At 40.0% G+C, this 25,558-nt stretch overlaps 1 protein-coding gene across 5 annotated transcripts in view; it reads left to right on the forward strand.

The window, feature by feature from the left end:
• rnf220 (ring finger protein 220) overlaps positions 1–25,558 on the forward strand; it is a 407,730-nt gene that overhangs the window by 367,703 nt on the left and 14,469 nt on the right. For 4 of the 5 annotated variants that reach the window (XM_033028712.1, XM_033028711.1, XM_033028715.1 and 1 more), the window contains exons 13-14: positions 10,083–10,191; positions 24,492–24,566. In XM_033028712.1, the coding sequence (XP_032884603.1) occupies positions 10,083–10,191; positions 24,492–24,566 (184 nt within the window). The remainder of the gene's footprint in view (positions 1–10,082; positions 10,192–24,491; positions 24,567–25,558) is intronic. The other variant, XM_033028714.1, reaches the window with a different exon arrangement.

Here is a 25,558-nt window from a genome sequence, read left to right on the forward strand (position 1 = left end):
ATCTGTCCAGCCTTTCCTTATAATTAAAAGCTTCAAGACCTGATAACACTCAATCCTGTTTGCACTATTTCCAGTTTTGAATAAAATTGAATACATTTTGTTAGCCAAGTACAGTGCCCTCCATAATATTTTGGCAAAGACCCATCATTTATTTATTTGCCTCTGTACTCCACAATTTGAGATTTGTAATAGAAAAAGTCACATGTGCACATTGTCAGATTTTAATAAAGGGTATTTTTATACATTTTGGTTTCACTGTGTAGAAATTACAACAGTGCTTATACATAGTGTTTGGGTCACAGCAATGTCACGTAAATGAAAGTAGTTATGTTTAGTATTTTGTTGCATATCCTTTGCATGTAATGGCTGCTTGAAGTCTGCGATTCATGGCCATCACCAGTTGCTGGGTGTCTTCTCTGGTGATGTTCTGCTAAGTTATATTGCAGCCATCTTTAGTTTATGCTTGTTTTGGGGGCTCGTCCCCTTCAGTTTTCTCTTTGGCATAAAAAGCATGCTCAATTGGGTTCAGATCGGGTGATTGACTTGGTCACTCACGAATTGACCATTTTTTAGCTTTGAAATACTCATTTGTTGCTTTAGCGGTATGTTTGTCTTGCTGTAGAATGAACTGCCGGCCAATGAGTTTTGGGGCATTTGTTTGAACTTGGGCAGATAGGATGTGTCTATGCACTTCAGAATTCATTATGCTACTACCATCAGCAGTTGTAACATCAATGAAGATAAGTGTACTTTGCTCTTGCCTTCACTTAATTTAATATAAGTTAATCTTTGTCCCATCTGTCCACAAGACCTTTTTCCAGAGCTGTGGTTGCTCTTTTAAGTACTTCTTGGCAAACTGTAACCTGGCCATCCTATTTTTGCAGCTAACCAGTGGTTTGCATCTTGCAGTGTAGCCTCTATATTTCTGTTCATGAAGTCATCTGCGGACAGTGGTCATTGACAAATCCACACCTGACTCCTGAAGAGTGTTTCTGATCTGTCGTACAGGTGTTTGGGGATTTTTCTTTATTATAGAGAGAATTCTTCTGTCATCAGCTGTGGAGGTCTTCCTTGGCCTGCCAGTCCCTTTGCGATTAGTAAGCTCACCAGTGCTATCTTTCCTCTCAATTATGTTCCAAACAGTTGATTTTGGGAAGCCAAACCTTTGGCTGAGGTCTCTTAACAGTTTTATTCTTGTTTCTCACTCATAATGGCTTCTTTGACTTTCATTGGCTCAACTTTGGTCCTCTTGTTGATAAACAGCAATAAAAGTTTCCAAAGATGATGGAAAGACTAGGTGCTGAGAGCTCTCTTATACCTGCATTAAGGAGGCATTTAAACACACCTGAGTCACCTAAAGAGTCGCCTAAGTGGGACAGGCCCATAAACATGACTGCTTTCATTTACATGACATTGCTGTGTCCCAAACATTATGATGCCCTGAAATTGTCACTATGTATAACCACTTGTGAAACCAAAATGTATTAAAATTGCCCTTATTAAAATCTGACAATTTTCTATTACAAATCTCAAATTGTGGAATACAGAGGTGATGGGTCTTTGTCCCAAACATTATGGTGGACACCGTAATTGGCTGCCAGAGCATTTCTGAGGGACAGATTATCAAAGAGGCAGGATAAAATTGGATGTGTTCAGGAGTTCTTGCTTTAGATTGCAAGTACGGCATGAGAGCTGACTTGCTACTCGCAAGACATTTTGGCCACCTCCAAAACTATATTCATCTCAAATGTAACGTGGGTTTTCTACATTCTGTAAATGGCCATATAAGATTTTTATTGTGCATGTTTTTTATTCACCCTCATTCATATTTTACAGCCAAGTGTGTTAAATCTATTTTTAATGTGTATTTATGTTTTGAAAGAAAAATGTGGCTAGCCTTCAAAGATTTGTTGAGTATCAGTCGCAAACTTCTTAAATTGCAAAATCAATTTGTGACTGCCAACCCGCAAAATTGGCCCAGACCTCCTGAGTGCAGTGAATAAATCTACCCAGGCTAATTTGTGCAGCACTAAATTCTCAGGAAACTAATGCCTTTTCAATGCTTGACACTAAGATTTGCTTACTTGCACGATAGATGTGGTTTATAGGGCCCTTGTGCAAGTGATAAATGGTTGTTGGTTACACGGTTGCATAAAGTGATCATTTTGGTCTTTGGAAGCTTCATGTCATGATTTGAGGATGTTTATCAAATGTGAAGTATTTCTTGGATGTTTTAGAACCATGAATTAGTTAGTAAGTATGCTGCAAGAAGATTTGCGTCACGGGCTGCTGTTTATTGTTTAAAAAAAATGCTGTTGATGATTTGATGCAGTTTTAGCTTTTTGTCTCTTCCCTTATCTCCCCATTCTCAACTGTATAATTTTATTACCTCTTATGATTCTCTTCTGGGTTTAGAAAGTGGGGAGGGAGTAGTGGTGAAGTGGGTGAGGTGGTAAGAAGGGACTGAAAAGACCATCTGCTGTATGGTTTTGTGTTCTTGATTGGTCTGCTGGGAGTGCAACTTATCTATGGATGTCAGTATTTCACCTTTATCATTCACTGCACTTTATCTGCCTGTGTGATTAGTATAGTACCGCCACAGAATTGTATTTTTCTTTGTTTACACAACAGATTGTTTCTTATGTAGCTGCATGGTTCTCTGGGACGCCGCTCGATTCTCAGATTCTGCTCAGATGCGTTCCCCACATAAATGAACGAATTGTGACAACCCATTCATTTGTTTGCAAACTCCAGCCACAGGCAACGTACCTCATATTTTTTCCAAGGGCGGTGCTGTGCGTAAGTGACATGGTGACATGGTGATGTCTTATCATGTAATTAATCGCTGTGTGTTTGCAAACAAAAAAAACAGGTTTAACCTTTTATCAAATCGTTGCCTATCATTGCTACAATGCAATAAATGGCATTTAATGTACTTGGCTGTCAAAGAAAGCAAAAAACGTAAACGTGTTTAAGAAACAGACTGCAGGGAGAAGTTCAAAGCTTTTGTAAATCGATTAAATTCAGGTACAAGTTGAACTCAAGATTTAAATCCGCTGAAAGCTAGGTTTCCTAACACAGGATAGATGTTCTGCCAGAACGGAGTTGCTGAATAAAATTGTCTTCCGTTTTCCTCCGTTTCTTGCATGACCTCGGCTTGCCAGCTTTATTTCACAATCTGTGATCTGTGTAATGTATATAAGTGTAAAATAATAAACTGACCAAGAAGGTCCAGTGTTCTCCCCTTTTAGTTTAGTTTAGAGATACAGAGCGGAAACATGCCCCTCGGATCACCGAGTCGGCGCTGACCAGCGATCCCAGCACATTAACACGATCCTACACCCACTATGGACATTTTTACATTCACCAAGCCAATTAACCTACAAACCTATGCGTCTTTGGAGTGTGGGAGGATCTCGGAGAAAACTCACGCAGGTCACGGGGAGAACTTACAAACTCAGTACAGACAGCACCCGTAGTCGGGATCGAACCCGGGCCTCAAACGCAGCATTCGCTGTCAGGCAGCAACTCTACCGCTGCACCACCGTGAATGAAGGCCTGTTTTAAGTATCGAATAGAGGAGCTGGACAGCATCTCATACAGTAAATATATTCTGATTCAATTTATTCAATTTCAGAACTTAATAAAACTAGGCAGGATCTCTGCCCCACACTCGCTGCCATTGTGCAGCAAGGAGGCGGTGGCGATGGACCGGGCGCTTGAGGTGGTGTCTTGGGCAATTTGTTAAAGCTCGGGGTCGGCCGAGTCACGGATCATCATCGACGGGTTGAGATATTCCAGGACTGCCCCGGTGGTGTGCCAGCGGAGCTTGCTTGTGTGGCTGCCGTTAATCTCCATAATCAGGTCCCGAATGCCCTCGGTACTTGGTCGCCGCGGTACCTTTGCAGTTCAACATGTCCATACAACGTGCAGAGCCAATCTACAATGGCCATTTATTGGCCTTGCCTTCGCAGCGCCAATCGCTCCGTAGATTCGCCTTGTAGGACATTCAGACAGTTGGAAAGTCCATGCAAACAGGTGGGTTCTGCACATCCATCTGACTGGGGCGTGCCCGCGGCTAAATTCGCCCACCCCATCTCCCTCCCTGGCGTTGCGCTAACTCCCTCCAAAGGCCAGCAGTTTGGGACAAAGTGGAAACCTCCCTTCGGTGTGACATGCACTCCGAGTTGCACCAACATACTGCTGGTGCTGCAAACCAGAGTGAAACATGGAGGGAGCCTCGCTGCTTAACGCCAAAGTTAGATGTAGAACTCGCGTTTCTCTCTGCTTCATATACGTGGGAATTCCCTCAGTATGGTCATTTTTCACAGCGTCCCGCCCAGTGTTAACTCCGGCCAAACCCACAAGTTACTCACGAGTCACCACAGTAAACTCACGGGCTACTACGGTATTACAACGAGTTTAAAAGTATCAACATTTTCCTTCAAGAGTATATTTGACTCGTGGAAATCTTTCAACATGTTGAACATTTTTCATGAGTTAACACGTTTTCCGAGTACCTAGCGTTAGCATTACGAGTTGCTAAGTTGCGTCCACGATTTCTGACGTTCCCGCTACGTTAATTCTACGTGATCACCACGAGTTTGATTTGTTTTAAACTCGGGATCACTCGTGGGTGGACTCACACCGTAAGACAGGGGTTTTAGGGTTTTGGTGCAGTCTGCCTCATTGCCGTAAATCAGACCTTTCCACAATTACCACCACCTGCCTGTGGCTACCATTGGCTTCACAGCCCAAGTCCCTTTGAATGTCTGTAAATAAACTGCCAGTAGATATCACATCAGTCAAGTTGTGTAATGCCTCTTCAATATTGTTTCCTGCCTATCATGAATATGTTAAGAAAATCACAGTTTCAAAATTATTTAAACAGTATTGTTTAATTGAAATGGAACAATTTTTTCACAACGTAATGACAAATCATGAATTGCACCAATTGTCATGTATGATGCATTATTCACTTTAGGATGTACAAATGCATTGCTTGTTAAGTTGCCTCGTTTTGCATGTCTTTAAGGCTACTTGAAAACACAGGAAGAATTATATTTTGTTGACATTTTCTTTTATGAGAATAGGGTAGGGCTATTCACTCCTTCAAGCATGTTCTGTCAATCATTCAGGCAATGGCTGGTCTGTCTTCAATTTATTGTTTTTCCCTTGTTTAAAGCAGCCACCACAACATTCAAAAATTTCAATTAACTCAGGACTCAAAGTATTTTGGGAGAAAGAATTGCACATTTCCACAATCCGATTTTTTTTCGCGAAAACTTCTGTTTGGTTTCAGTTCTGTTGTTAAGGATGTGCCAGCATATTCTTGATTCACCCTTGTGCAGACAAATGATTGGCCGTGTTATTGCAGGACCAGGTCTAACCTGGTATAAGTTCAGGAGACAGATTCAGTTCGCATAAGTGGAGTGTGTTTGTATTCAGGCATTTACTACCAGGTCCTAACCCAATAAGGAATATTGAGAGAAGATGAGGTTCTGGTTCTGATACTTAAAAGCTGTGCCTTACTAAGGAAGAAATAGGGGTAGGATTAATCTCACTGTTTCTCCAACCATTTTGTTTGTTTTGCCTTTCTATCAAAGAAAACAGTCATACAGCAGGGATACAGGCCCTCTGGCCCAAATTGTCCAAGCCAGCCAGGATGTCCATCTAACCTGGATCAATTTCCCCCTGTTTGGCCCCTATCCCTCTAAAGCATTAAAAGAGTACAAGTATCTCCAAAAAGGATGGATATTTCATTTTAGTATTATGAAGTTTCAGTGACACAAGATATTTACATGAATTCTGCTGTTCTAGCTTGCATCGTAGATTGTAGAAAATATTTGTTCCTATAGTTTAATATGGAATGTTCCAAAATAATTCTCTGAACAATTTACAGGATATTTTAGTGTTACCTCACACTACAATGTTACTTTCAGAATTCTTTACTCTCCAACAATGTTCAGAGAAAATCAGAATAGAATCCACTGTATGCTGCCACTTTGTGAAAAGGTAATAACGTATACATGAAGCCTGGGCTAATAGTTGGAACACATTCAAATGTACAGCCCCTGGAGATTAAAAATTGGTATCAGTAAAAGTAATTAAAGTTATCTCATGTTACGAAAGCTTAACAGGCTCACACGTTTACTTTTTATGCTTCTCCTGGCTAATTGTTACATTGTTGACCGATGCATTGGTCTAATAAGCCAGTCAATTGTATCAAAATATGTCCATAGTTTTGAGTGTTTATTAAAATAGTCTCGGCACAACAATGAATGGACCCCAAATACTGGCCTTGCTAACAACTCCACAAATCAACGGAAAGGTGCAGGCAAGTCAGCCAACATTTGATCACTTCATAGTGTCACAGAAGTACCTTGTTTTGGTACATTTAAGCAATCTCAGGTTAGAAGTGATCTTCCTTACTAGCAGCTGAGATCTGAAATAGACCTGCATTCCTCAGAATGCTTTTGGAACTTAAGAGCTAGCTCACATTTTTAAATGAAATATACTTGGAGTCAGCATTCTGCACGCCGGCTTCCAAATGATTGCACTTGTGTATAATATGATCTGATTGAATTGGATAGCACATGAACCAAGCTTTTGTCAGTACCCCAGTACATGTGACAATAATAAATCAATACAATACCAAATATTTCCCCACTTTGATCAAGCTTTTGTCCAGGGCAATCTATGCTCCTGTTTATCTCGTACTTTGTAAACAAAAAAATTAAAAGCATTATTTTGGTTAATGATCATGTTATGTGGATAATAAATGTCACAAGTGATTAGTTTGCCAGGCAGGTGTATTGGAGCAAATTGTTATTTGTAAAGCAGAAATAACAAATCTTGAGGATGATACTGTTTTACCATGGCAATTTTTAACAGAATACAAGTTGCTCAGAAATTTGTCCTGCACTTTGTGCAGTTTTGTAACTAGGGTTATACACTATTTTTACGATGATTGTGATGTATGAGCCTTGATGGGCTGTCGTTGTTGCATGTTAATTGGATATGTGTTTAAAAACTTACTGAGTACAAAATTGTTCACAGCTAGTAGACGAAAGGGCCTGTCCCACATGGCCGTCATTTGCGCCACATTTACGCATCATATGTAAAATAGGTCGACTCGCGGGGTGCGCGTAGGTGACGCACGCATTGCACATGGTGAGGCGTGGAATCGCATGCAGTGGCGTGCGATATCGCACGGCGCTCCAGGATTTCCTAGTGTAACGAAATCCTCACGCGCCACCTGCATGACGTATCGCGTACGCACGCTGACGCATTGGCGTCGTCTGCTGTATCGTGTGATGCCGCATGGTTACATCACCGTCCGTAAAAATGCGACGCCGCGCGCCGCCCATACGCAGTCGGCCAGCCTTTTACGCGTCATGTAACCTCTAACATCGTCCACACAGACCTCTTCCTGGGTTTCTTGCTAACCTTTCTTGTTGTACTCCTGCCTGGCTGATCAGTAAGTATGAGGGCTGCTCCTAACAGACGTCTCTGTTGTTGCTGTAGCAATAAAATCTGTAGTTCCTCCATGATGGTCTTGATGCAGAATAGGGAAGCAGGGTATTCTAATAACGTCACGCGCACCAGACGGCTGTGGTGACGCGTGATTTGCGTGCGACGTCACGCGTCACGATGCGTCGACCTATTTTACATTTGACGTGTAAATGAGGCGCAAATGATGACAAGTGGGACAGCCCCTTAAAGCTGGTATAGTATTAACATGGAATAACTTATCAAGGTTTCTTTTAGAGCCAAAGAGAAATTATTGAAGTTCAAAAGGACTGGATATTTTTTTTTCCAGATATGATGCCATTGGTTTCACACAGATATTGGTGGATATATACTCAGACAGTGGTGGAGGGGAACGTCATTGAAACGTAGAATAGTGAAAGGCTTGGATAGAGTGGATGTGGAGAGGAAGTTTTTTTCACTAGTGGGAGAATTTAGGACTAGAGGTCATAGCCTCAGAATTAAAGGACGTTATTTTAGGAAGGAGATAAGGAGAAATTTATTTAGTCAGAGGGTGGTGAATCTGTGGAATTATTTGCCACAGAAGGCTCTGGAGGCCAAGTAGATTCCTGATTAATGTGGGATTCAGAGGTTATGGGGAGAAGGCAGGAGAATGGGGTTAGGAGGGATAAATAGATCAACCATGGCGGAGTAGACTTGGAGGCCGAATGGCCTAATTCTACTCCTATTCCTTATAATCTTGTATGAAGCAAGCTGTCAGAGGAGGTAGTTGAGGCAGGTACAAAAACAACATTTAAAAGACACGGACAGATACATGGATAGGAAAGGTTTAGAGGGATGTGGGCCAATCGCGACAAAATAGCTTAGATGATATTTCCATTACTGTATGCATTGATATGTTTTCTATTCAGGTGTTTGAGCTAAATGGTTTACCCCATTCCTGTGGCAGCTTTTTGTAAGCAGCGCACATTTGGAAGTCATAGCCGTCGTCTTTCCAGGGGGAGCGTTGTTTTTTCATGAGTCCATATAATTACCTGTCCCTTTATATTAGTACCATTACAATTAATAGTCATTGTCTTGCAACTTTTAGTTAAATGTATTTCTGAGTCGTGCCAATTTGTGATTTCTTTGGGAGAAAATGAAGTAGCTTTTGTTGAATGCATCGAGACTGTTATGTGCTTGCTTTTAAAAATGATTTCTTCCAATGCAGACATATCTCTGAATAGTACAACAACCTAATTATTCTTAATTTGATTCTCCGTATGACATTTCCTTGTTGGTGTTTTGCTATTTATTGACTTAAGTGGCATTCTGAAGATGTGGGTGTCATTTGGCATAGTGACATTTGAAGTTGGGTGCTTTCCAGAGGTATTTTAAAATTGCAGTCTATTTTTCAAATATACACATGCTCATCATATATCCATTCATGAATGGAAATGCTTGATGTGTTAATCCTTTCGATTTCTTTTTCATTCCTCCCAACTCTTTATCAGTCCATAGTGTTGCTTAAAATTTTTTTTTTAAACAGATTTTGATACAAAAATCAAATTTTCAATTTCTCATTTTATTTTAATCTTGCCAAATGTTTTGAAATTGTTGCTCTGTTTATTTCAAATCAATAAACAAAGAGATTATTAAATCAGGGCACTGACATGGTTAGTTTAAATATGGAAATGATGGGAAAGATACAAGCGATACATGCACTCAGTGCTTTGTAGTGAAAATATGTGGTACAGTAAACACTCTATTTTAACGGACCCCTTTATAATGGATTTGGTTATAGCGGACGGACCCCCGACTTGCACCGCCTCCCCAGCCACTTAGAGTGCATGCTTCCGAGGACCCTGCCCGACTCGCAAGGTGCACCAGTGAGCCCTTCTTCACCCAGCAAGGTCCAGTTGAAGTGGATGTTCTTGCGGTTCACGTTGTAACCCCTGGCGTCAGCTCTTTCTTTAGGCCGCTGCCACCAACGAGAGGGGCTCCCGCCCCTCTCACCAGCTACTGCTTCTTCCATCGGTTTGTCTCGTCCTTCTCGTGTCGCTCTGTCCACTTGGCCTCTTTCCCTCCCTTCCATCGCTGCCGACTCCAACTCCTTCTCTGAGTTGCTGACATGCTCCATCTTGGAAGCAGCAGGAGGTGAGACGGGTGGTGAAGAAGGGCTCGCTGGTGCAGTTTAAAGGCTAGATATAAGGTGAAATGACACAAAGAGCAGCAGTAACTCAACAGATAGAATCATTCCGACCCAAAACGTCACCTATCCATGTTCTCCAGCGATGCTACCTGATCCGCTGAGTTATTCCAGCACGTGCCCTTTTGTGTATTAGACATCATATGTAGTTCATTGTTTCAACTGCATACAATGATAATATCGTACTCGGTTATAACGACCAATCGGGAATTACGGACACTATCCCCCCCGCCCCCTCCCCGTGCTACGGTCCGTTAGAATGAGGGTTTACTAAGTTGTGAAATTTGAATTGGCATGTTACCTGTTTTCTGTTTTGTTTGTGTGTTAAATAAAGGCCATAATGTCTGCTGTTTGCAAGCATATTTTGATTAACTTCCAAATTGTTTTTTGCTTGTTTGTACAGGATATCTGAAGATGCAACTGTAACGACAATTGAAGCACTGAAAGCCCGCATCCGTGAATTGGAACGACAACTGTCTCGTGGAGATAGATATAAATGTCTTATTTGTATGGTAGGCAATTTTTATTTTGTGACCTCCTCTTGTAAAATTCTTGTCCTTTGTTTACAAATGTTTACATTTATAGGCAAATCATACAAGTATGATTTATTTGAGGTTCTAATACTTTTGATAGAAATTTTTGAAAGTAACATTTTAACTTGAGGTCAGTGGCAGTGAACATCCTTCTGCCCAATGCCTTGGTGAATCATTTTAATAATCCAGTCTCTAATTGGTATATTATCCCCTCACCTATATTCATCTATTACCTGCCAAATTTTGTCCTGCCGCTCTGTTCTTCCAGCTTTCTTCCTCTCACCCTCCACACCATCAGTCTGAAGAAGGGTCCTAACCTAAACAGCACCTATCAGGAAGAACGTTTAAACCTGGGCTGCTGACTTACTTTAGCACTTAATGTCCTAATTGGTGTATAACTGTTTGATCTGTTGAAAAGTGAAAATTCAGAATCTGCACAAATGATTGGTAATTTCCAAGAAATTGATTATTAAATTAAATAACTATAATACCTTTAAACTTTCTTCCTGATAGATTGTATCCTGAAGCTCTTGCCAGTTTTTGTGTAACTGCTTTTTCCCTTTTGTTCCAAATATAAGCAATCTTTAAACTGTTGACTTTTAAATATGACGTCTTCCGATAATGGAAGGCACCAGGTTTCTAAAAGGAATGGGTTTAGATTTATTTCTGTTCTGATGGTCAGCTTCCACTGCTCACATGCATGAGTGAGGCTCGTAATTTGCTCGCAGGACTTTGCTGAAATTTAGGTGCCCAGCAAAATGTGAGTTCTATTTTCAATTTTGCTGGTAAGCTTTAATAATTGCTCGTTCAAAAAAATAAATTGCATGTGAGCTACGATACCCGCTGTCATGGCACCAGTAATCCACCACCACATCAGGGTGATTTTGTCACTTAAAACCTGCTGTTTCTGTAGATGAATGATGAGAAATACTGTATTTTACGTGATTTGGTATGATCTGCTTTTTCTTCAAATGTATTACTGCTTATAGTCCCAGGTATTTCTGCTTTCTGTTCCCATTCCAACACTAATTATTTTCCACTGGGTTGTGTAGCTTCTCTTGTTCAGTGGCACAATACCAAACTGAATGCAGCATTCAATTTTCAACTTGACCTATCTATTGAAGTGGACCACTAACAAATGAGCAGTGCTTGCTATACATTGAACTTTCACTTCCCTGGGTAGACCTTACGGGGCTTGATCATCTGAATGGTTGCACATGACTAGCCTGCAGTTCAATGGGTTGGGCCTGGGGCAAACTGTACTCTGCCTGTCCATCATTAGCACAAGGAGGAGGCCACATGATCGAGCTCTATCTGCTTTGAAGATTTGTAATGCTTGATTGTTCCAGGCCATTACCTGATAAATCTTTCAAGACATTGCTCAGTTTCCTGTTTTTGTAACATGGAGAGTGGCTTTATAATCAGCCTGAATCCAAGTAACGTCACAGCGGAAGAATGCCACTCAGGATGTCAGTTGCCTCCGAGAGGATATATATAATTTTTTTACAAATTAACCTCCGTTGCCTGTTTTGCTGTCTTAAAAATGTGTCAGCGTTCACTATCCCTTATGATGAGACTAAAGCTCCGTGCTTTATTCCTGCTGAAATACCTGCCACCCCCTCCTCCGCTAGACTCGCCATCCCTGACCACCAGTCCATCTCAGACCCCATACTTTGGAATTCCCCACACACTATGGAATTTTTCCACCGCAGAATGTGGACCATTCACTTATCTCCATTGTATTTCAGTGATCTGACTAACTTCCACTGGCGAAAGTGTGACTTATCGGCAGTTCTGCAGTTTGAAAAGATACAGCAATCAAATACAAAACAAACTGGCATCCTCTAGTGTGGGTCTGAAATCTGTGGGAGCACAAAACAGTGACAGTTCTCTTCAATCTTTCAGATAGTTTGAGTCATTGGTTTTATTGGTTTATCATTGTCAGGTGTATGCAGATAACAGTTAAAAAAAATCATTTGTGTGGTATCCAGACAAATCATACAATACACACAAGTACATCAAGGTAGTGTAAGAAAGAAAAAATAAACAAAAGGCAGACTGTAGTGTGAAAGCTACAGAAAAAGTGAAGATAAAAAATTTCAAGAGCTGCAACAAGCTAGATTGGGAGAACATATATTCATCCTTAGCATATGTGAAAACTGTGATAACAGAGGGAAAGAACACATTCTTGAATCAGAATCTTGAATTCTTGAATAATGAACAAGATCTCGGGGTACTCGTATTCAAGGCCATTGGTAGTGGTGAATAGCTCATCCAGTTCAAACTTCACTTCCGCTTGGGGAATATGTAAACTGTTGTCGGAACAGTTGAAGTGAATACCCGCAGCAGGCAGAAGGAATAACACTTACCCGTTAGATATTCCAGGACTGAGGAGCAGGAACTTGCTAAGACTGTCACATCCGAGCATGATGACGTTTTGATTAGGATGCAGACACCTCCGTCTCTTACCTTATCTGACGACATTGTGTTTCATCCAGTGAATTGACAAGTCCTTGGTTGTATGGCAAGGTCAGGTGAAGCAGGTGTGAGCTATGTCTCAGTTAAGTAGAACACCCAACAGTCTCTCAGTTTGTTGAGATAAATGAGGCTAGCTTAGAATTCATTTTTTTCAATAGCTTGGACATTTGCCACGAGTATTCTGGGAGGAGGAGAGGTCATGAAACCTAAATATTTCACTCTCACCCACAGAGCAGCACTCTCCTCTGCTTCCTGGATAAATGGCTGCATCTGGTTGTTCATTCCAGAAGATAGGTGAATGTGTCTGATGGGGTCAGGGGGTCGTATCACTGCTTTGGGCGTTCCAGAGGATCACGCCTCGCTGCTCAGTCAGGCCACGGGGTTGGGTGGTGATCCCACTGATCAATATACTTATCGGGTCAAGTCTTACCAGACAGTGTGGTAAGTTGCTGGTCACTCCTATTATTGTACATCATGGTACCAGCGTTGGTATCCATGTCTCGTCGATGCTCCGATCGGATCCGGTGTTCTGCTGTGAGGTCAGCTGCTCCAGGTGGATGATATTTTATCTTGGATCATGGAGTTGGCCACTTCAGAAGGCCAGCTATTGCTATGAGAATGCAGGGTGACTTGGACAGGTTGGGGGAGTGGGCGGGTGCATGGCAGATGATGTTTAATGTGGAGAAATGTGAGGTTATCCACTTTGTTAGCAAAAACTGGAAGGCAGATTACTATCTAAATGGCGTCAAGTTGGGAAAAGGGGAAGTACAGCGGGATCTGGGGGTCCTTGTTCACCAGTCTATGAAAGTAAGCATGCAGGTACAGCAGGCAGTAAAGAAAGCGCATGGCATGTTGGCCTTTATAACAAGAGGAGTCAAGTATAGGAGCAAAGAGGTCCTTCTGTAGTTGTACAGAGCCCTAATGAGACCACACCTGGAGTATTGTGTGCAGTTTTGGTCCCCTAATTTGAGGAAGGACATTCTTGCTATTGAGGGAGTGCAGCATAGGTTTGCAAGGTTAATTCCCGGGATGGCGGGACTGTTATATGCTGAGAGAATGAAGCCTCTGGGTTTGTACACTCTGAAGTTTAGAAGGATGAGAGGGAATCTTATTGAAACTTATAAGATTGTTAAGGGTTTGGACACGCTGGAGGCAGGAAACATGTTCCCGATGTTGGGGGAGTCCAGAACCTGGGGCCACAATTTAAGAATAAGGGGTAAGCCATTTGGAACGGAGACGAGGAAACACTTTTTCGCACAGGGAGTTGTGAGTCTGTGGAATTCTCTGTCTCAGAGGGCGGTGGAGGCAGGTTCTCTGGATGCTTTCAAGAGAGAGCTGGATAGGGCTCTTAAAGATAGTCAGGGGATATGGGGAAAAAGCAAGAACGGGGTACTGATTGGGGATGATCAGCCATGATCACATTGAATGGCGGTGCTGGCTCGAAGGGCCGAATGACCTACTCCTGCACCTGTTGTCTATTGTCTATTGCCAGTAGATCATAGGTCTTGTCGATTGCATATCCATGTCCTCCAGAGCTGCTGCTTGACTTGCTGAGTTACATAACATTTTGTCTTTTTTTTTAATTTACAAGTCAGCCAGCAAGTCAGTGTAGGTGATGTCGTCGTAAGTGATTGCATGACTGTAGAGGAAAGAAGTTCTGATTCCAACTAGATCTTTATTCATCTAATCTTTATCTAACCTTGATATACACATTGTGTGTTGTATTTCCTTTCATTACATGAGTGTTCATACAAATGTCCCTTAAGACCTTTCGGGAAAGGTGCAATATAAATTCAATGCGTTTCTTTCCATACTCTAGATATTTGTCTGTTTGGATTATTCTTTCTTTACAATCTTATGTGCTTTTGATGCCACTCATTACAATACCATAGATGTATGGTTACCATGCCATGTAATGTTTAAAATATTTTCCAACGGACATACGAAATCGACTAAAAGCCATCTGTAAAGAAAAAAACAGAACCTCTTAATTAGCCAACGATTGCCTGTATCATGAAATTTAAAAAGACTCCCAGAACACTCAAAAAATCAGTTTTGATATGGCAGTGAATTTGTTCTGTTTGCCATATTTAAATACAGGTGTGAAACTCTCTCCTTTGCCAAGGATTGGAGTTAACATAGAACAGTACAGCACAAGAACAGACCCTTCAGCCCACAATGTCTGTGCCGAACATGATGCTAAGATCAAATCTTATTTGTCGCCACATAATCCATATCCCCCCCCCATTCCCTACATATCCTAATGCCTAAGCAGGTCTCTTAAATGCCATTATCATATCTGCCTAAACTATCACCTGGCAGTGCAAACCAGGCACTCTCCACCCTCTGTAAATAAAAAGCTTGTCCCGCACATCTCCTTTGGCATGCAGGGGAGTTGCTAATGTTTTCTTTGTTGTTATCTGTTCTTAGGATCTGGACCTGGCAATAATCTTGCAGCATTATGCAGATGATATTTAAATTAGATTAGAAACAGTAGATGTCAAGTTGGATATTTTTCTAAAAGTAAATACCTGAGAATATATTTGTAGAATGCACCTCATTGTAGGAGATCCTTCAACATTATTGATATGGCTTATAGGTAGAATGAATAAAATCCACATCTTCATGGGCTGTTAGCATATATACAAGCGGTTTGTATTAAATCTACACAATATATTATTGTTTTTACCGTGAAGCAGTCACTAGATTAAAATTATATCCTCCTGGTTATAAATATGTAATGCCATAATTATTGTTGGATATGAAGCTAAATAAATATCAACCCATTCATCTTGCAACACTAACTACCAATGATCATGAATCAGTTTCAGGATTGTTATTAAAAACCAGCCTAACCACTTGTTAGTCAAAAATAGAAGGGACTCTGGTTTTGTGGATGTATTGAGTTTATTTTTCTTGAAGCAGAAGAGATTACAAGAGGATGTAGATTGCATTTAAAAAGCAGCTGCATGATTATCTGAAAGGAAAAAAGTTCCAGGACTGTTTGGAAGGCTAGGATTGGGAGTAGGATTAGCTGGATTGCTCTCACAAGGAATTGATATAGATTCATTGGGCCGAAGGCCGCCTTCTCACTGTTTAAGAAAGAGCTGCAGATGCTGGAAAAATATGGAAGGTAGATAAAAATGCTGGAGAAACTCAGTAAGTGTATCAGTTTGTGATTTTGTGAATAACGTTCTGGAAGACGGATATGCTACCTGTGCATTTCTAATTGAAATTACTGAGGAGCTGATAACTCGTTAATTTTAGAAAGGTTCAATGTGACCGAGCAGTCAAAAGCTTAAAACAGTAAACATTCATGGTAAAACATGGATATAGAACATAGAAGAGAACAGCACAGAAACAGACGCTCCAATAGTGATCATATTGTCAAATTAAACTAATCCCATCTTCCTGCACATGATACATATACCTTAATTCTCTGCTTGTGCATGTGCCTGTCTAAATCCATTTACAACGTCACTATCATATCTGCATCCACCACAGGCACTGGCGGTATGTTCCAAGCACCTACCACTATGTAAAAAAAAACTTGCCTTGTGCATCTGCTTTCAATTTTCCCCTTCTCACCATAAAGCTATGCCTTCTATTAATTGACATTTCCATTGTGGGGGAAAAAGATACTGATTTTCTGCACAATTTCATTTTCGTAAGGGGAGGTTTGAAATTTACATCCTTGAAAGGAGGTGAATGCAAGAAGTCCATATGAAAGTGTATAAAGAATTTTGAGAAGTAAGAACGTTTAAAAAAAATAAAATCTCATTTACTGGACAAGGTGGCACATATATAAACAAGTAATAAGAAAATTTGGAACTGATGTCCGGACATGCTTCATCAGTAGAAGTAGTATCAATATCAGGAATAGGCTTCCACACAGAGTAATGAAGGCAAAATCTTGTTATCCAGGATGAAAGGTTAGTGAGCTCACAACATTGTCATAATTATAAAATACAGAATGTATTGCTATTGGTTTATGTAGCGCATACATTCCCTAAATATTGTGAAACCCACTGTGATCAGTTTGCATTAAGATCAGACTCGTCCAAATAACAAAACAGCATGCACTTTAAGGTAACAATGAAGCCTTTGGGAACTAGTAATCACAACATATTAGTCTTTGGTTATTTGGCAGCAAGCAGCAGAAACTTTGGAATGTTTCCAAATACATTTCAAAGGGACGAGAAATATCTGAGGATATTTAAAGCTATAATGCCCAAAACATAACAATGAACATGACCAAAGCTATTATAACTTAAACAGATGAATAAGCAATGCAATAAAAATGGGGGGGGGGGGAAATGAAGCATAAGGATGACCCCAATCAAAGGCAAGTGACAGTCACCAAGATTCGTTATCCTTCCTCGTCCTTTTCAACTTCTCTGCAGTATTTAATATATGATCACACAATCCTCCTCTTACACCTCTCGTCTGTTTAGTTTAAGATGAATGCCTTGCTTGATTCTACTTTTATCTGAGTGATGGGATTTATTTCCACTCCTAAAATGTTCTCAGTGGGATACCTTAAGCATGTTGAGCAACTTAGCAAAATTATTTAACACTGGCCTCTAAAGGGGCGACCTAATCCGCGAGTTCTGGCGAGTTTGTCCTCGACTCATACTCGCAGCATGGTCGACACGAGGTCGTAGGAGGTCTTTGTAATTCTCCTTCATGCTCGAGAGTAGTCCCCGTGTACTCGAGGCCTCAGCGTGGTCGCGGCGTATTTTTCAACATGTTGCAAAATGCCTACGAGTAAAAAAAGGTCGCCATGGAAAAAATCTATACTTTTTTTACTCGTAGGTTTAGTCGTAGTAGGTAGTAGTAGGTCGGCATGTTAGTCATAGGTAATCGAAGGTAGTTGAAGGTAGTTGTAGATAGAAGATTAAGGGGGTTCTTATAGAAACTTACAAAATTCTTAAGGGGTTGGACAGGCTAGATGCAGGAAGATTATTCCCGATGTTGGGGAAGTCCAGAACAAGGGGTCACAGTTTAAGGATAAGAGGGAAGTCTTTTCGGACCGAGATGAGAAAATCATTTTTTACACAGAGAGTGGTGAATCTCTGGAACTCTCTGCCACATAAGGTAGTTGAGGCCAGTTCATTGGCTGGATTTAAGAGGGAGTTAGATGTGGCCCTTGTGGCTAAAAGGATCAGGGGGTATGGAGAGAAGGCAGGTATGGGATATTGATTTGGATGATCAGCCATGATCATATTGAATGGCGGTGCAGGCTCGAAGGGCCGAATGGCCTACTCCTGCACCTATTTTCTATGTTTCTATGTTTCTTCATCATAGTCAAAGGGAGATCGAAGGAGGTCGTCTTCACTCTCCACTATTCGGTGTCCAATTTTCCCGAAGTTAATCAAAGCTAATCTTCAACATCGTCGAAGGAGGTCTTCTACATAGTCGAATGAGGTCTTCAACATGACATTTTTTTTCAAACTCTCCTAAACTCTTCTGAACTCGCCAATTAGGTCGCCTAAGTGGGACAGCCCCTTTAAATTAGAGACAAAATGTGGGAATCTGAATGTACACCAAGCATGCAATCCTTGTGCAATGAGTAATGACAGACTTTCGGATAATGTAGCATGGTTTTCTACACGTCAGTTACATCTGTATTAATCAAATATTTATAATGCACATTAATTATCAAAATTAAATGTAGATTACTTGACGACATAATTATTTACAATATGGGAATAGGAACACATCATTTCTCCCCTGCAAACTTTCCTGCGTTCAATTCCGAGAATGGCTGATGCATGGCTCCACAAGCCCATCTCGGCCCAGTTCCCGAATGACTGGATAATGAAGGCCAGTCAGTATCAGCTTTTATATTTATTGTTGAGTTGTCTTAATTTTCCATCTGCAGAATCAGAGGCCCACCTTGTTACCACTGTTTTCATTATTTAAATGAAGGGCATGTCATCACATTTTAGATCATGATTCTTAATCATCGGTTCTACCAATCATTGTAAATAATTTATCTTGTTATGTTTTGAAAATAGTCAATTTGCATGTTATGTTTCTCAATTCCACTACATGCAACCCTTGTTAGACATATATAGGGTCAGGGTATTATTAGACAATAGACAATGGGTGCATTCGCCCCTTCGTGCCAGCAGCGCCATTCAATGTGATCATGGCTGATCATCCACAATCAGTACCCCGTTCCTGCCTTCTCTCCATATTCCTTAACTCCGCTGTCCCCAAGAGCTCTATCTAACTCTCCCTTGAAAGCATCCAGAGAACCAGCCTCCACCGCCCTCTGAGGCAGAGAATTCCACAGACTCACAACTCTCTGTGTGGAAAAGTGTTTCCTCATCTCCGTTCTAAATGGCTTAATCCTTATTCTTAAACAGTGGCCCCTGGTTCTGGACTCCCCCAACATCGGGAACGTGTTTCCTGCCTCAAGCATGTCCAAACCCTTAATAATCTTATGTTTCAATAAGATTTCCTCTCATCCTAAATTCCAGAGTATACAAGCCCAGCCTCTCCATTCTATCAACATATGATAGTCCCGACATCCCAGGAATTAACCTTGTGAACCTACACTCTCTGCACTCCCTCAATAGCAAGAATGTCCGTCCTCAAATTTGGAGACGAAAACTGCACACAATACTACAGGTGTGGTCTCACTAGGGCCCTGTACAGCTGCAGGAGGTGCTCCTTGCTCCTATACTCATCTCCTCTTGTTATGAAGGTCAACATGCCATTCGCTTTCTTCACTGCCTGCTGTATCTGCATGCTTACTTTCAGTGATTGATGAACAAGGACCCCCAGATCCTGTTGTATTTCCCCTTTTCCCAACTTGACACCATTTAGATAATAATCTGCCCTCCTCATTTTGCCACCAAAGTGGATAACCTCACATTTATCCACACTAAACTTCATCTGCCATGCATTTGCCCACTCACCCAACCTGTCCAAGTCACCCTGCATCCTCATAGCATCCTCCTCACAGTTCACACTGCCACACAGCTTTGTGTCATCTGCAAATTTGCTAATATTACTTTTAATCCCTCATCCAAATCATTAATATATATTATAAATAGCTGCGGTCCCAGCACCGGGCCTTGCGGTACCCCACTAATCACTGTCTGCCATTCTGAAAGGGACCTGTTAATTCATACCATTTGTTTCCTGTCTGCCAACCAATTTTTATCCATGCACCCTCCGCCCATTTCAATGTGCTCTAATTTTGCCCACTAATCTACTATGTGGGACCTTATCAAATGCTTTCTGAAAGTCCAGGCACACTACATCCACTGGCTCTCCCTTGTCCATTATCCTGGTTACACCCCAAAAAATTTCCAGAAGATTAGTCAAGCATGATTTCTCCATCGTAAATCCATACTGACTCGGACCGATCCTGCTACTGCTATCCAAATGTGCTGCTATTTCATCTTTTATTATTGACTCCACCATCTTCCCCACCACTGATGTCAGGCTAACTGGTCTATAATTCCCTGTTTTCTCTCTGCTGCCCTTCTTAAAGAGTGGGACAACATTAGCTAACATTCCAGTAAACCTAGGCAGCATTCCATCTCTAACTTCATATCCGTCCAAAATGTAATGCCAGGAATTGTCTTTATTCCAGTTATGCTCTAACCAGGGCATTGTAAGACCGCCTAGAGCTTGTTGGTACCACTTTATATCAAAAATGTTTTTCCAATGATGTAGATAATCTCTGCAATTGGGGGGGGAAAAATCAGAGAAAAAAGTTTAGGAATAAACATGATTAGTATATGATGAATGGGGTTGAATTGGCAGAGGAATAATTTGCTTGACCTGCTGCATTGTTGATAGTGGTGAATATTAAAGCGCAACTTTTGTCAGAGATTAACATGGTATTGGTTAACCATAAATTGAAGTATTATATTTAGTTCTGGTTGCTGCAACACAGAAACATATCTCGGTATTTGTGGAGACATTGATATCATTTGCAGAGATAGCTTGTATAAAATTATTTCCAATTGGTATTTTAGCTCCATCTTGTGGTAGATAACCAATGCATTTTGTGATTGTTTAAGAAAAATCTCATTGTTGAAAGACTTTAGCCTTTATCTTTAATATTGTGGGGGAAATAAAATCAGTGCCATTTTGCTATTCCTGCATATTTGTAGCAAGAGTATGGAAACTGAAACTACAATCTCTTGTTTTTTTTAAATGTCTTAATATTTGTGCATATTTCAAAGCCATTGTGGATTATATGCCAAAGTGATGCAGTTCTAGAGAGATCTACACAGATTTTCTGAGTGATTTTCTTTTTTGCTTTCTCCTGAAGATGTTGAATTGTTGCCCCAGTGTTTGTATTTCCAACCATCAAAACATGACTTTCATGTGAGATTATTTTTGAGATGCTCTCAGTCAGTTGTACACTCACTTGGGACCTCACTTTCTGAATGACCTCAATTGCAAGGCATCTCTTATTCTTGAAATACTTTTTAGTTGTTGCTCTGCAGCAAACTACAGAAATTGTTATTAAAACTTGCACCCTACTTATCAGTATGGCTTATGCACTCTCTAAGCCATTACAGTTATGATAACATCTGGCCTGTAATGTTCTTGCTACCAATATAGAATGACTATTAAACAATAAAATGTGAACATTCTGTTTCCATTTGACAAAGAGAGAGAGAGTGAGAGAACATAGCATGAGTTTTTAAAGAATTTTAGAGCTGCTTAAGGATTTCCTCAGCAAATAGATAGAAGGAACGTCTTTGATTTTGCTTGGGTTTGCTTGCAGTTCTGTAGGAACTACTAACATTTCTCAATAAAAGTGCCAGTATATTTAGCATTTCCTTTAGGAATTGTAGTAGTAAACTTAGTAGTAAAGTGCAGTTGATCATTCCCAACCATGGAGCAGACTTTGCTGAGATGCTGGGAATCTGCTTTTAAATCTAGCCCAACCTGTGGCTAGGAAAAAAGTACAGATATATTTTAAATATATATTTGTATTGAGTTTAATATTTTTAATTATTTAAAAATGCTGTTTAACTTTATTAGCTGTGGATTTAGTTTAGAGTTTAATTTAGTTTGGAAGTACAGATTAGAGATATTTGAACAGTTTTTCTGAATGTCCGTGGTTTTAAGTCAGTAAAGGTAGACCTCTATGGGAGGAGCTTGTTCTGGCTTACCTGTCCTTAGTGTGTCATTCAGCTCCTGCCACTGCTTTGCTCTGGGACTTTGTAGACCAGTGAGATCAACTTCTAGATGTGGTAAGGGGCAGTTTCAGGGAATGCAGAATTGGAAGCACAACAGGCGAAAAGGAATTTCGGCATGGTGCTGAGGTAGAAGATTTGCCATGATCTTGATAGTGGAGCAAGCTCAAAAGCCCAGAGCACCTACCTCTGCTCTTATTTCTTGGGTTCTTAAGACCCACTAGGGAAAATCTGGGCCAAGCTACTGTGGTTTTTAATACCCAGTGCTGCTTTTTATGTTGATCAAACTTTTTCAACTTCTTGGAAATCACAGTTTATGTACTGTGCCACACACTTCTATAGTGACTTGTAAATTGGATTTTTGAAAGCTTACAATATGATTTCTAATGCTAGTAGAGGGGATAAGTGAGCCAACATCAGCATCCCCTCCAATGTCCTCTTGCCCAAATATCTAGGCCCTAAAAACACTCAGTTATTTCAAAGCCTGATTGAAGACCACCATAACAGGCACACTATCTCCATTCTTCAGTATAGAAAAGATTACCAGGTGAACAAATTAAATGCTTCAAGGATGTTCTCAAAGTCTTCTTGGAAAAATAATAAGAATCCCACCAATTTGTGGGAATCCCAGGCCCAAGAAGTAGAGAAGGGACATTCAGGGTTATGCCATCGATTCCAGTCATTGTGAGCATAGAGATGTACATGATAAATGGCAGAGATCACCAGCTCCCAAACTAATCTGACCACCTTTGGCAAAGTTATGTCGGATATTGTCTTCCAAGCCACTGAACTGAAGAAGCAGCAAGTTATTTTCAAACTTGAGTTTTTTTATGGCTGCAAAAGCTCTAACTGATTTTTAAAAGTTTATTTTCAAGTCTTTGGTATTCAGAGACATTTAAAAACTAATAAAGTGGAAGTAAATAATTAACGTTAAAAGTCATTGATTAAAAAAAAATGAGTACCCCATAAAATAATCATGTAAAGTGAGATGATTTTGAAAAGTTAACTTGCCTTCCATTTTGCTCCTATTCTTTGCTGGATGTCTGTTGGTCTCAGACTGGCAGGATCTGAGATGCAATTTTTATTTCCCCCCCAAGCCATGTGTAGACTTCCGCACTTATCAGTAAGTCATGGGTTTGACATTGCGTGAATGGAAGACTGGTATCTGCTACAATTTCAATAGTAACACCAGATTTTTCCAATCAGTACACCCAGTAACGGATAATAAAGTAAAGACTATTGTTTTCAAATTTGCTGCATGTGTCTGAGCAACATTTACAAACTGCACATTTCCTAAAAATAAATTTAAACTTTAAAATGCAGATGTTTCGATCGCACTAACAAAAAATCCAATGCCATTTCAACAGTACAGAAGATTGTAGACTGAGAAGTGACCATCAGGACACTAACCTCATTGCTGGCATTTATAAATCATGGGGAGAAAACCCCAACTGTTTATTCAGTGGTCTGATAACAGCAATTTAATTGGATTAACTCCACCAACAAAATTCGTCTGGACTCTTTTGATAGTTGGGTAATTGTCAAAATGGCAGGTATGAATTTGACATTTTAAAATTAAGAAAATAACTTCATCTGAAACAATTGAAACATTTGAATAATTAATTTGATTAAATAATACCCAAATTATTGAAATTAATTTGTAACGTCCTTTCTTCCTCATAGCCGTACAAATTCCATTTAGGCGAATGGGCTTGTGGATTCTACCCACTAGAATTAGAGATCAAATTCGCCAGTGTAAATGCTGAGGAATCCCAGAAAATTCCTGATCCACAATAGGAATCCATGCAGAGACCATAGGCGGATTACTGCCATTAGAACTCCACTTGTAGGTTCACCTCTTTTGCATTTGTGCAAGCATCCACTTGTAGGTTCACCTCTTTTGCATTTACCAAACATTATGCTGAAAAATATCAGCATTTTTGTGTGGAGAAACAAGCCACAAGAATATCTACAATAGCAAAAGCATTGAAGATGCTGTAAAAACAACGAACCAGAAATGTTAAAAAAAAATGTGAAGATGAATAGAGAAAGCCTGTTTCCTTTGTTTGGAAGAGATTGGAGAGGGGCTAACAATTTAAAGTTGTTTACTGAGACCGAGAATCATGGTTAGGCTTTACAGAAGGAATTGTTGAAAGTATAGAATATTTTTCAGAGAGATTTGATAGGTCAGACATAAATGAATCAAAGACCTTTTAAGAATGAATATTTGAAGCAGAGAAGAATGTAAGGCAATGGAGAGAAAGTAACTTACTAGGATTACTCCAGTAAGGCACCAGGTAGAAACAGTTGACCAAATGATGCCTTCCCATTTTGTAAGCTATAGTTCTATAGCTTCAGCAGTGAGGATAGAAATGAATGTTAATGAATTACAATTAATGCAGCACTTCATGAATGGCTGTGATTGTTGCACGCACTTTTTACATCCCTATACATAATTATTTACATAATTCCTATACATAATTATTTACTACATTAAAATTAATCGGTAAATTTGGTTGTTGAGCATAACTAAATTAAGATGAAATCTGAGCTGTATGTAGTTTCCCTCAATTTCTTCTAACAGCATTCTTCAAAATTAGTAAGTTTATTTTTTATTTTGTTCAGGACTCCTACTCGATGCCCCTTACATCAATCCAGTGTTGGCACGTTCATTGTGAGGAATGCTGGCTCAGAACATTGGTAAGAATCTCCTTCCATTTCTGTAAGTTCTTTCTCCCTATCCGTCATCCTGCCCTTGTGCCTTCAGGGAAGAGTGTTATAATCTGTTCAAACATTGGAGTACAGAAGGAAGCAATTAATAAGAAAATGCTCATCTGTTTCGCAGCCAGCATTTTCCAATACACAATTTATTATATAAACACTTTCACAATGTCCTTTAAAATTTGCTTGCTGTGGCGGCTTGTTACTAATGTTACCATTAAACCATACCCTGAAGACAGTAATAAAGTTGGAATGCTGGGCCCTTGCATCTTTAATCAAAGTGAATGCATGTAATCTTGTTACTTCTGTCTTTTTTTTATGAAACTGGGCAGTGCATGGCAACTGTGTGTGTGTGTGTGTGTGTGTGTGTGTGCATGAGACTATGTAATACTCACTGATTATTCTCATTAACCTGGTTCTATTTAAACTAAATCTTCCTTAATAAGGAAAAGAAAGGAACATTTTAATGATTATGTTGCGTAGATCAAATATAAAACACATAAAACACTCAATGCTATAACCACAATTAGTGTTCTAAACATTTGAAAGAATGGGGTGTTTTTGCACGGCTTTGTATTTAAAAAAAAAAATCAATAAACTAAAAGCCATATATTTACTGCTACCAGGGTTGAGGTAAGTTCATTACAATAATTAACATACTCCCTCAGATTTTGATTAAACATTTCTTAACTTATAATTATTTTTAATAGCTTGAAGTTCCTTTGTTCATCCAACTCCCTGCAAAATTGTAGACATGGGGTAGTGTGAAGTCGCTTGGCAATGAGTGATGCTTTTGCATTAAGTTCCCAATTATAGTGTGCTGGATTTGATTAGTGTTGCATTGATCAACGTTCACATTTTTTTTAACGTTCTACCAGTTCTCACCATTAGCTTAGAAGCTGAAAGATTTAGTTTACACTGAAATTTGTGGTTAATGGGCAGCACCTCACTTGAATCTTCTGGGCAACAGG

The sequence above is a fragment of the Amblyraja radiata genome, chromosome 10, assembly GCF_010909765.2.
Source record: "Amblyraja radiata isolate CabotCenter1 chromosome 10, sAmbRad1.1.pri, whole genome shotgun sequence".
Taxonomy (NCBI): domain Eukaryota; kingdom Metazoa; phylum Chordata; class Chondrichthyes; order Rajiformes; family Rajidae; genus Amblyraja; species Amblyraja radiata.